This window comes from Ceratotherium simum, chromosome 26, assembly GCF_057802395.1.
Source record: "Ceratotherium simum simum isolate JZ-2026a chromosome 26, ASM5780239v1, whole genome shotgun sequence".
Taxonomy (NCBI): domain Eukaryota; kingdom Metazoa; phylum Chordata; class Mammalia; order Perissodactyla; family Rhinocerotidae; genus Ceratotherium; species Ceratotherium simum.
Window position 1 is genome coordinate 1648020 of NC_141925.1, and position 12574 is coordinate 1660593.

General features: G+C 49.2%; 1 protein-coding gene across 13 annotated transcripts in view; it reads left to right on the top strand.

The window, feature by feature from the left end:
• The first annotated feature begins 214 nt into the window (after positions 1-214).
• The window catches only part of MAPK8IP3 (mitogen-activated protein kinase 8 interacting protein 3), a 53626-nt gene continuing 41266 nt past the window's right edge, over positions 215-12574 (top strand). For 11 of the 13 annotated variants that reach the window (XM_087449376.1, XM_087449368.1, XM_014793582.2 and 8 more), the window contains exon 1: positions 215-609. In XM_087449376.1, coding sequence (XP_087305502.1) covers positions 292-609 — 318 coding nt within the window. In that variant the 5' untranslated portion in view covers positions 215-291. The remainder of the gene's footprint in view (positions 610-12574) is intronic. The other 2 variants (XM_087449374.1, XM_087449375.1) reach the window with 1 other exon arrangement.

Genomic DNA, 12574 nt, shown 5'->3' on the forward strand with positions numbered 1-12574 from the left:
GGAGACAGGCTTCCTCTTACGTCACGGCCCCTGCGACCCCTAGCGGTGCGGGGTCGCGGAGCTCCAGCGGGACGGGCACCGCCCCCTCTGCCTGGCAGGCGGGACTTCCGGTCGCTGAGTGACGGGCGCAGCCTCAGCAGCAGCGGCGGCGGCGGCGGCGGCTGAGCCCTCGGGCGACAGCGACAGCGGCTGCGGCGGCGGTGACGGGCCGCGGCCTGCAGACTACGGGCAGCCGGGGCGGGCGGGCGCGCCGGCGGAGAGCGGGCCGCGCTGGCGGCGGCGGTGGCCGCGATGATGGAGATCCAGATGGACGAGGGCGGCGGCGTGGTGGTATACCAGGACGACTACTGTTCGGGTTCGGTGATGTCCGAGCGGGTGTCGGGCCTGGCGGGCTCCATCTACCGCGAGTTCGAGCGCCTCATCCACTGCTACGACGAGGAGGTGGTCAAGGAGCTCATGCCGCTCGTGGTCAACGTGCTCGAGAACCTGGACTCGGTGCTCAGCGAGAACCAGGAGCACGAGGTGGAGCTGGAGCTGCTGCGCGAGGACAACGAACAGCTGCTCACCCAGTACGAGCGGGAGAAGGCGCTGCGCAAGCAGGCCGAGGAGGTGCGTGGGCCGGCCGCGCGGCTCCGCGCCGGGAACCCGCCCGGGGACCTCAGCCCCGCCTGGTCCTCATACACCCCCCGGCCCTTCCCTGGGACTCCGCCCTCAGCCCTGGTCCGGGGACCTCAGCCCCGCCTGGTCCTCATATCCCCCCGCCCGGCTCGGGGACCCCGCCCTCCGCCCTCGCCCGGGAACCCCCGCCCCGCCTTAGCTCTCGCCGGGGACTCCTGCCTGGTCCCCATACCCCCCGCCCATCGCAGCACGGCCCCCATTGCCCCGGAGCCCCTAGCCCGGCACAAGGGATGAGCCCTGGCACCCCCTTCCTCCTGGCCTGCTGCTCCAGCCCAGGCTGGAACCCCGGACCCCCTGGCCTCAGCGGGGGAGCTTGCAGCCTAAACAGCCCTTAGCCTCGGGCCAGGCCTCCGTTTCCCCTCCATACTCGCCTCTCATTCCAGATGCCAGGTTTTATGCTTTTGTGTGTGTTTTTCGCAAACCATTTTCCTAGGCCCCAATTACTATCTCTGGTTCCTGCAATTCTAAATTCTCCTCTCAGAAGAGAGATTTCTGATCTTATGGTTCTGCGGCCGGAAGAGGTCTGTTGTCAGAAGGCCTTTTCCTTGTCCCTAATCCCTGTTTTGAAGGTGTGTGACATAGGCGAATTTGGGGATTGATGTAAACACATAACAAAAGCCGCAGTTAGGCTGCTCCTCTGGCACTAGGTGAAAGACTCCCGGTTTCCGGAGATGATTTCTCTGCCTTGTGGTTCCCTCGGTTGGGAAGATTGTTAGTTTGTGTGGAAAAGGCTGAGAAGTTCTACTCTGGCTTCTCAGGAGTTAAAAGTAGAATTTTGAAATATTTGATTGTGTTCTAGATATCTCCATAACCTGGAAATCACTTACTTGTGAACCAGTTAGAAGAACCGTGCAGGGAATACCACTTAACTTCATTCATTCACCATCTAATATTTAGCCCTGACTGCGGTGCCAGACCCAAACGGATTCGGGGAATGTGGGTTCCCATCCCTGCTTTGCCTCTGTGACCTTGTCTGTGTCGCCTGCCTGCTCTGTATTTTGATTTTCCATCAGCCAAATCAGTCAGTTGCCCTAGATGATCTCTAAGCCCTGACGTTCTGTCATTCCAGGCGTTAGGTGATGCTCTTTGATTTATGAATAGGAAGTTTCTTATTAAATGAGCTAAATTCCTTTTCAATTAATTCGGCGTAACACATTCTTGACTTTAGATAGAAATAGAAAATTGTTCCAATATTTGGGCTTTTTCTTAAACCAGAGTGATTTATGCCCTAGTTTGGTTTAAAGCATCTTTATAAAAATTAACAGTGCCTTGTATCGTTCCTACTTAAGGTGGTTTATTTTGCTTTTGGGTTTTGTGTATCTGTCAAGAGGCTGTTGTCTATTGATTGGGGTGCCAGGCTCCACCAAAACTGATTTAAAGCTCTCAACTTAAGGGGATGGAAGAGCTTGTAGGATTTTAGAGTTCAGAGTGGCCCTAGGCATTTACTGGGGAGGGAACTGGCTCTGAGAAGTGGGGGGTGGCTGGACCACGGTCTCGCGCCCTAGGAGAGCCAGGCCAGGACCCAGTCCACCCTGACTCCTGACCAGGGCTCTTCTCTCCGTGCCATGCTGCTCTGGGAGGTCAGAGAGCTGCACTCCCAGACTGGAGTTCTGGGGCTCCCCTCACCCGGCCATGCGGCTATGGTTCCCTCCCTAGTGCTGGGCAGCACCCTCCACTTCTTTGACCACTCTCAATGGCTGTTTGATGCCTAACTGAGATTGCAAGTAGGTTTGTTTTCTTTCATCCTGTACCTGTGTGGTCAACATAGTGGATGAGACAGAATTAAAAGGAGAAAACCGAGATGGACAACCTTAAGGCTAAGAGTCATAACTTTCTACCTTAAAAATTAGCTGTGCATGGATTAGGCCTCTGCTCTGCGCAGTTCAAGTGCAGCCACAAGCGAGTGTGCTTCTGGCCTCCATTTCCGCTCCCCTGGACTAAGAGGTGGGGGTGCGTGTGTTGTCTAGAAGAGACTGCCTTCAAGGCTGAGACCCACCATTGCCCCAGCTATTAAGAGAAGCTGCACAGAGTTTCCTGAGCAGAGAGCCACAAAGCAAACAAATGCTTGGCTAGCCAGTATCGAGGCTGTGATTAGATGCTAATAGGACGCCCTTGGAAAGACCTCAGGTGATATTACAACTAAAGGAAAGGGCCAGTACTGTTACCATTTTGGCATTCTAGCTCATTTGTTAAATCCAGCAGACATTCATTTTCCATTTTGTGGAAAAGACCACTATGCACTGAGGATCGGCTCCTTTCTCTAGGCAGGGAATTGGGATCACAGATGTGTGTCTGGTGACACAAAAGCTGGAACGTCACCCGCTGCAGGCATGTTCATGTTGCAGAGTAGCTCCTGTGTCCCCGGCCACTCTACTCAAGAAGGCTTAGTCAGAGCTGGGTAACTTGAGCTGCCTGCGGCCTTCTGAGCAGACAGAATCTGCAGCTTTTTTAAAAAAGACTTGAGCAGAGCAAATTACCCCTTGCTCGTAATAACCATAGCAAGGAATTGCGAGTATGTTCTGGTCCCAGGGTGGCTCAGTGGATGGGAGTGATGGTCGCTAGAGATGTGGGGTCCAGGGAGAGGGGCCGAGCCCTAGAGGCTGCAAACGCAGGCTTGAGCGCCAGCCCTGCCCTTGGGAGCCATGTGCCCCATGACCAGTCTTCCCCTCTGCCCGCAGTGGCCGCCTCTGTCAGGTGAGTGGGTTGCCAGACGTGGCAGGTCGCTTTCATCTCAAGTGCCAAGTCCCGGTATTGGCTGCTGTTTGCCTGGAGAGTTGTGGCGAGGCGGAGTTAGCCGAGTCATGGGAGAGCACCTTAATAGATTCACAGGAAGCTTTGGATGGCAAACGTGGGGCATCTCCGTCTCTGAATGTGCGGGGTAGTCTCGCCCAGTGTCATCCCAAGGGAGGGCCGAGTAGAGGCCCCATTTGCTCCATTTCCCCAGGCAGCAGAGAGCCCTCTTCCTGGCAGTGATCAGGCACGTAGCTCACAGGAGGACAAATTATGTTTAAGAGACAAGGTGTGAGTTTAGTAGCCATCATTTGCCTTAAAACCTTCTTAGCCCTAAAGAAACTACTAGTAACACCCCTCAACTCATTACAAGCAACTCAAGTGGATGTTCTGTGGAAGATACACATACAGTCACGTGCCACATAACGATGTTCCGGTCAATGACGGACCGCATACACGATGGTGGTCCCATAAGATTAGCACCATAGAGCCTAGGTGTGTGGTAGGCTGTACCATCTAGGTTTGTGTAAGTGTACTCTATGATCACACAACGACGAAATTGCCTAATGACACATTTCTCAGAACATATCCCCATCGTTAAGCAATGCACAACTGTATGTGGATATTTGCTGAGACTTCAGCTTTTAGTGCTATATAAGGAAAGCATCCAACTGAAGGCAAGTTTTACCCCTAACTGTTTTTCTAGTTGTCTAAAAGTAATCCATCTCATAGAAGAACATTTGGATGGGATTAAGCTGGAGGGGAAAAAGCCATGATCTTACTCTATAGAGATTATCATTTTGCTTTTTTTCATACGTGAATTAATGTGTTGAATCAGAAGTTTTTGTTTCCCATATTACAAATAGTAAATTCACCACTGCTTGGACAAGGTATGCGATTTCTTCTTCTGCCATGTTGCAATATTAAGAGCAGTTTTTTTTTTAATTATTTATTTATTTATTTATTTATTTCCCCCAAAGCCCCAGTAGATAGTTGTACATCATAGTTGCACATCCTTCTAGTTGCTGTATGTGGGACGCGGCCTCAGCATGGCCAGAGAAGCGGTGCGTTGGTGCGCGCCCGGGATCTGGACCCGGGCCGCCAGCAGCGGAGCACGCACACTTAACCGCTAAGCCACGGGGCCGGCCCTAAGAGCAATTTTTAAAACTGTTTATTTTTTTTAGATGAAGCCATTAAGATTTGGTGGCCAGAGCTGCCTTTCCTGGTCCCCTCTGAATGTTGGTCCATTGTGGCTGTACCAGAGTCACCAGGAGTACAACAAAATCTCCCTAAAAAATGGAAACAGGTATAGGAGAGCAAAGAGAGGCACTTCCCAGCCAGAGAGAAGGGGTGGGGAAGGTGCTGCTCTGGTGTGGGGGCCTCTCGGCCCACAGCCCTGTTGCTCTGCCCCGACTTGCCATGGCAGGAACCCTCTGGGCCCTGTGGGGACAGTTAGGTAGCAGGGTTGAGGACTGGTACAAGTTCGTTCTTCCAAAACCAGGATTTCTAAATTAAATTTAATTTCTGGTTTTTTATTTTTAAGTTTTTTAAGACTTTCTCTTTTGTAATAATTTATAGAAAAGTTGCAAAAATAATACTCTGCACCGAGATTCCCAAAGGTGAACATTTTTCTACCTTACTCTTCTCTCTCTCCATCCATCCCTCTTGCTCTGCTAAGACCTTAGGGGCCCTGCATGTCCCTGTGGTCTCTTCTGTCCTGGATCGGTTCCTCATTTTCCGTTTTTCACGACCTTGATGATTGTGACGTCACAGGCCAGTTATTTTGTAGGATGTCCCTCGGTTTGGCTTGCACATGACCAGATTCAGGGCATGCAGTCTTGGCAGGAAGCCCCCAGAGGTGATGTGTTTCTCAGAGTCTCTTAAATCCTTACTGTGTGCAAGATGGGTGTTGGGGAGGGGCACACAAGTGTAGGACAGGGCCCCTTTCTCAAGTTCCCATTCACTGTGAGGGTGGGAGGACAGCCTGTTAATGCAGGAGAAGGTACCTGAGACGGATGCAAGCGAGAGTACGGTCAACAGCCCGAGAGGAGGTGATTTTCCAGGTGTTTGTTTCCTTTGCTCTGTGTTAAAGGTCAGGTCCCTGTGGTCGCCCTCGTCCCCTCCCACGTCCAGTCGCTCACTAAGTCCCGGCCGTTCTTTTGGCCCAATTTTTGTTTTAATATGCCTTTTTTATTTCCTTTGCCACCATGCTGGTTTCAGTAGCCACTATCACATTGGGCCCCCCAGCCACTCTCCCCTCTCCCAACCCTCCTCCAGCCAGAGTGAACGTTTACAAAGTCACATCCCATCTCCCTTTGTCGCTCGTCCATTTACTCATTCAACAGAACGATCCAAGTGCCAAGCATAGCTCCAGGCTTTGGGGATTAGGTCCCTGCTGTCCTGGGGAGGTACGCAGACAGGGAGGTGTGGGGGAGACGCTGCCGTACATTGAGGTGGTGATCAAGTGGGGGCATGGGATGTAGAGAAGATAGGGATAGGACTACTTTGGGTAGACAGAGAAAGGGACTCTCCCAGGAAGGGCCCCCTCTGCTTGAACCCCTCCAGGGCCCAGCCTCGTTCTACTGAGCCCCCAGGCCCGCCTCCGTCTGGTCCCTGCTCCCTGCTCTTCCTCTGACCGTCTGCATGCTGTGCCTGTGGCCTAGACTGCTCGCCATTCCCGTGCATGCCTGACTCCCTGGTGTCTGCCGCAGCGACTGCACGGAGCACATTCAGATGCTGAGTTCTTGAGTGAATACCTGCAGGAAGAGAGTGAATGGTCCCTGTCACTGCAGCCAGCCCCCCAGACTTCCCGCCCTGCGGCTGCCCGCGGAGCCAGGCCCCATACTGTGCCTCGCACCCCAGCGTCCCCACGGCCGCTTTGTGCATAACCAAAGGGGCAGTGCCCTTCTGGTTTTGTCAGCCCCAAGGTTGGTTCTTTTCTCCCTGACCGCACGCCCCGAGGAGACGCTAGTCATCTGTGTGTGTGCGGATGAGGAGGGAACGTGGCTCTGCTCAGCTTCCGGGCACACCGTGCTGAGCTGGCTCCTTAGTTCCTGAAGGTCAAGGACTCTGTGGTTTTCATACCGAACCAAGTGGGCTCGCCTCCTGGTGAGTTAAATACGACTCTACACCAGTGGAAGTTGTCTCACAAAGTAAAGTGTATTTGCAGCAAATACGAGGCCTTGAGGAATCTTCCAAAGTTATGGCGTCCCTGAACAAAGGCAGGCAGGAACTTTTATTTGGTTGGGGAATGAATATTCAAAAGGGAGAGGCGGGTATTCGCTTGCACAGGCTCAGTTGGAGAACATGCTTCCACATAATAAGGCCTAAGCTCCTCCTGGAGAGATCTTTGCCTTTAAAATAAGGCAAAGGTCATGGGGGTAGGTCTTGTGCTGCGGCTTGGTCGGTCAGTTTCAGGATGGCTGGTGGTTACATCTCCCTTGAGTGCCTCCCTTGGTCAGTTTCAGGGTGGCTGGTGGTTTCTATCCTTAACACACAAAAGGAAAAGAAACAACTTGGAAAAACAGTTAATTGCTTCCAAACTCACCTATGAGTTTCTGGAGGCACCTAGTCCCTGACAGTTTGAGTCTGGAGCAGCTGTCTGTTCAACACAACTTTCTGTGATGATGGAAATTTCTATTTGTGTTGTCCACACGGGGCCATTGACACGTCAGATGTGGCTCATGCTGTGGAGGAAATGAATTTTTATTTAAGTTTCAATAGCCACACGTGGCTGGGGCGCCTGTACTAGGCACAGTCTAGCCCAGTCGCTGTCCTCTAAGGGCAGGCAATAAACAGTTCTGTTACTCAGCTTCAGGCAAGAAAGGAAGATGCATGAAAGGTGGGGTGGGTTTTTTTTTCAATGAATGTGTTCCAGAAAGAGAGGAGATCCCAGAGCAATGAGTTTTGATACAGGAGGCCAGACAGAAGAAAATATTGTGAGATGAACAACAACAGAAGTGAATGCCAGCTGTTTAGGAGATAACAGAGGTGATGAGATTCTTGAAAGGCTGAATTTGCTTGAAAGGCTTGAATTTGCTGCAACCAGTACCTAGAAATCGGCTGACGTTTACAGCACACCAGTAAATCTTTTCTTTCTCTCTTACTTTTCTGGTAACGACTTTATTGAAGTCAATGCATAAATTGTACATATTTGAAGTGTGCGATTTGGTGAGTTTTGACACATCTACACCCCAGAAACCATCCCCACAATCAATATAATGATGATCTTCATCATCCCCAAAGTGCCCTTGTCCCCTTCAGTAATCTCTCCCTCCGCCTCTCCCTGCTTCCACCATCCCCTGCTAGCCACGGATCTGCTATCTGTCACTGTAGATTAATTTGCATTTTCTAGAACTCTATAGAAATGGAATCATGCAGTGTATGGTTTTTTGGTCTGGCTTCTTTCACTTGCATAATGATTCTGAGGTTCATCCAGGTTGTTGTTGAGTGTCGTCCTTCCATCCATTCCTTTACTGCTGAGTGGCGTCCCGTTTGGGTGTTTATCCACTCTCCCGTTGATGGGGTAGGAGCTACACTTCTCGTAACCTCGCCCCATTTATCAGTTCTGCACCCCGACTTCCTCCCGCTGTGACTTGGGACAGGCACAGCTCAGGTGCAGCTTGTTCTGCAGGCAGCTACGTGTGTGGGAGACACTGGAAGAAACACAGTAAAACCGAGAGGTTAGAATCAGTTGGTGGGCCAGTGGCGGGACTAGTGTGTCCTAAGAAAGCATCCCAGTCAGCAGAGTGGCAAAGTGTCACTCCAAGGAGATGAAATATTCATGCAGACGCTTAGAGGCCGTGTAGTCATTAATCAGTTACGTGTTTTTGAGCACCTCTTATGGACAAGAGGTTTAGGGAATGCCTAGTTAAGTGAGACGGGGCCTTGTCCTCAAGGAATGCGTCTCCATTTGGTGGGGTTTGTGAGACAGGGATGAGGAAGTGTAGATTCTGATTATCAACAGCAGCAGATTCAAAGCGATGCCTTTATTAAAGTTTCTAGTGCCCCCTCCCCAGTCCGCACGTTTTCCGTGATCTCTGGCTGCCGTTCCTTCCACGCTACTTCTTCTTGGACTCCTGTTCCCTGACCTTCCTCACGCCAGCCTTCTTACCACGTCTCCCTCTCTCCAGAAAGTAAATACCCAGATCAGCGTGGGGTCCTGTGAATGCTTGCTTGTGCATGTGGCTGTGGGTCTGTCGCAGATTCACAATGAGCATTTCCAGACAGCAGGACCCTTTGTCTACAGAATGGCAAACTACAAGTGTCCTTAGCATGTCTCCTGTTAAATTAGCAAGAGAGAGGTAGAAACTGAGAGGATTAGGAAGTTTAAGAAGCCAGTGTATTATATTTAAAATATATATGATATTATATGTTTATTGTATATTAATATTAATATATTGTATATTAATATACAATAAACATAATATATGTGTTACACACACACACACACATATTTTTTTTTTTTGAGGAAGATTGGCCCTCTGCTAACATCTGTTGCCAATCTTCCTCTTTTTCTTTTTTTATCTCCCCAAAGCCCCAGTACATAGTTATGTGTCATAGTTGTAGAGTTGTAGCTCTTCTATGTGGGACACCGCCTCAGCATGGCTTGATGAGCAGTGAGAAGGTCTGTGCCCAGGATGCGAACCGGCAAACCCTGGGCCGCCAAAGTGGAACACACAAACCTAACCACTGCGCCACTGGGCCAGCTCCTATATATTTTTTTTCTGTCTTACCAATTCTTGAAAATCAATGTGAATTAAACCAATGCCATTTGTTAGGATTCATCTCAGGTAGACACTGAACCCAGCAGCCCCTTTAACATAAATGTGAGGAACCTTTGCTTTTTTTCATGAATCTAGCCTGATTGTTGGATCCTGCACAGTGGCCTGATCTCTCCAACAGGCGTCTAATACTTGAATACAGAGATGCCCTTCCCTCCCTCTCCCTGGGCATCACCCAGCGGGCCTGGGGACAGCTCTTGTAACCCCAGGACGCCCACACTCGTGTCCTACTTTCCTCACCTGCCCATAACTGCCTTTTAGATCTAAGTGGTGGTACAGCTGTGGAAATAGAAAGAAAGCTGTAAAACAACGTCCGTGGTTTGAGGTCTTACAAGTTCAGTGCCCCCTGCGAGCCCTTGGTAAATATTTGATCGTGCCGGGAAGTCGCTGTCAGTAGTGGGGAATTAGCCGTCAGGAGAAGGGCGTCTCCCCGGGCATAGAAGCCTGTGCCCAGCACCCCAAGTGTTTGCCACTCCGCCTGCCTAAGATAAATCTTGAGACCAAAAAAGAGCATTTTTCTTTGGGAAATTCACTCTATCCCCTCACCCCCAGGAAGGAATTAAATGATCAGTAATGCAAAAGAACAAGATCTTTGATTCCTGTTGGGTGCATTTCTAACAAACCAGCCAGAGTCGAGTTATATCCTGTGTGTGACCCTGGCCTAAAGGACATAGAAAGGGAAGGATTAGATTTAATATGTTAATTTACTTTGCTAGTAAAATAACCTTGGGTTATGAAAGTTACCAAAACGCTGATGATTACATTATAAAAGAGTATTTACCTGGTGATCTCGCTTGCATTCTGGGAATTGGGAATATTGACCTCTGGTCTTAATTTTGTATTTGACACGAAAAGTCAGTTTACTTCCTAACCTTGCTTTTATGTGTAAAATGGGAAGAATGATCGCATTCCATGGAATATTGAGAAGAGCTTCCTCCGATTCCTAGATTTCAGAAGAGCCCGTACTTTCAGGTTATTTCAATATGTATCTTGAAATTCACCAAAAAGCAAATTCTGAAAACTAACATTGAATTTCCTTTTAAAACAGAGCACTTTGTTAGTGGGAGAAAGGGGGAAGTATATCTTAAAAACAAATATGAAAAGGGAATTGTGTGGCATATTGGTATTTAGAAGTGAGGATTAGGTATTGCATAGCTAGACGTCAAGGATAAGACACACTGGTGCGTTTTCCTCGATTGTGTAATTGCTGGGCGTTGCTTTTTGGGGTGCTCAAAAGATTTGTCGTAGGAGTCGCCTTACACGTCTGGGTTATCGTGTGCTACGTGATTTTCTGAGTAGACTCGGCTGAACAGTGGTAATGTCAGATAAACGCTAATCCGTAGTACTATATTCAGTGTATGTGTGAAGTTTCCACCTGGTCGGTGTCATGCCTTCTGGAGATCTTTGGGACTGAGATACTGCTATGTGCAGAGAGTATTTCAGATACGAGATTTTTATTTTTTTGTAATCCAGTACCATGCAGACCCAAATGCTGATAGTTAAATTTTAATTTTTCTCAGTTCCATTCTTTTTTTTTTTTTTTTTTTTGCTGAGGAAGAGTCACCCTGAGCTAACATGTGTTGCCAGTGTTCCTCCACTTTGTATGTGGGACGCCATTAGAGTATGGCTTAATGAGTGGTATAGATCAGCGCCCAGGATCTGAACCCACCAACCCGGGCCACCAAAGCAGAGCACACGGAACTTAACCACTGGGCCCTGGGGCTGGCCCCCATTCATATATTTTATAGTCAGATTCTACTTGGAAGTTTTTTTACAAAGAGAAAGAAAAGCTTTATAGACTTACCTTAGTCTCTTACCCTACCCTGTCCACCACCACTGAAGATTCTTAATTCTCTTAAATCTAAAATAAATGATCTGTAAATAAAAATATTCTCTTCTTTGAAAACATCTGTTGAATTTTTTGTGATGTTAACTAACCCAGTTAATAGAGTTCCCTGCTGACCCTTCTCTCCACCTCCCGGTTACCTTCCCTTGTGTCAGAGGAGAGTTCTCCTGATTTATTCATTTAACCACCAACCATGAAGCCCCTGCTTTATTCCCAGCCCCATCAGCTACTCTTCTCTTGTCAAGATGATTTTTGCTTCATCCCGAGTCTAGCCCTGAGCATTTCCTTGTAGAAAGCAAAGAGTAAATATTTGTTTAGTATTGGCCAGGCACTGTTCCTCCACGGTCTTTATTCTTTATAATATTTGATGAAGATTGCACTGATATTCCATTTCACTTAAATGGGTAGCTTGCATTTTTGTTAACTAAAATTACCTTAGTGACATTGACATGATTTTTTTCAAGAGAAGAAAGAGGAGAATTTCTTTTAAGCTGTAGAACACTGTGTTTTTTTGCATAAACTTGGAGCCCCTGAGGGTCCCTCCAAGTCAGCTCCCGCTGGTAAGATGCTGCCTCTGGGAGACGGGACAGGAGCGGCTCCTGCCGCACATGCTGTGGGAGCCGACTGCGTGCTGGGCGGTAGTGGTCCCCCTCACTCAGGTGCCCTTGGGGGGCCGAGCGGGAGGGTGAGGGCTGGCTGAGGCCAAGGCCCTCTTGAGTCTGCTGGTGGGCGCTGGTGGCTTTCTTGGGGCTTTTTGTTCATCTGGGGAGTTGCTCCCACTCCTTGTCAGTGGGGGTGCTTAGAGGATGGAGGGCTGTCAGTTACTAGTGTCCCACCCGTGGGACCATCCCTTTGGCACTAGGATTCCACGTGGCCTGGGGACCACAAATGTCCTGTGTGTGGGATCCGTCTCCCTGCCACCTAGTGTGCCCTTGTGTCTGGCCTTGAGGACGTCTGTGCTCACAGCCTCCTTAGGTATTTGCTCTCTCGGTTAATGTCTCCGTATTTCCTGATGGTCAGAGGCCTTAAAGTCTCATAACGTCAGAGGGTTTCTGCATGTGACCTGGTTTGGGGCCCACTTCGTCAGGAGTCTGTAGGCACATGGGTTGTTTTATGGCACCATCACCCATGTTGGATTTTAATGCACACCTATCAGGATAGATTTAGGAAAGTCTGCCTTAACGTTTTTAAGAATCTGGGGGTGGGTTTTCTCACATTGTCTTCAGTTTGGAAATCTTTTTAGTTGACTCCCAAATATCAAATGCAGATAACATGATGAAATACAGATGGGGAAAATTCTAGTGAAATGACACTGGCGCCAAAAACCTTTTCTTTGTGTAAAACCTCAGTGGTACAGCTCAGAGGTAGGACAGTGATTGGTTTAAAGAAAGGGAGGATTTTCTGTCTTCCAGCCCCAGCTGCCCCATCAAACGGCTCCTCCCTGGCTTATGATGAGTTTTCACTTCATCCCAAGTCCAGTGCTGAGCATTTTCTCATCAAAAACAGGGACTCCTGCCTGAGGACCAGGGAACTGGTG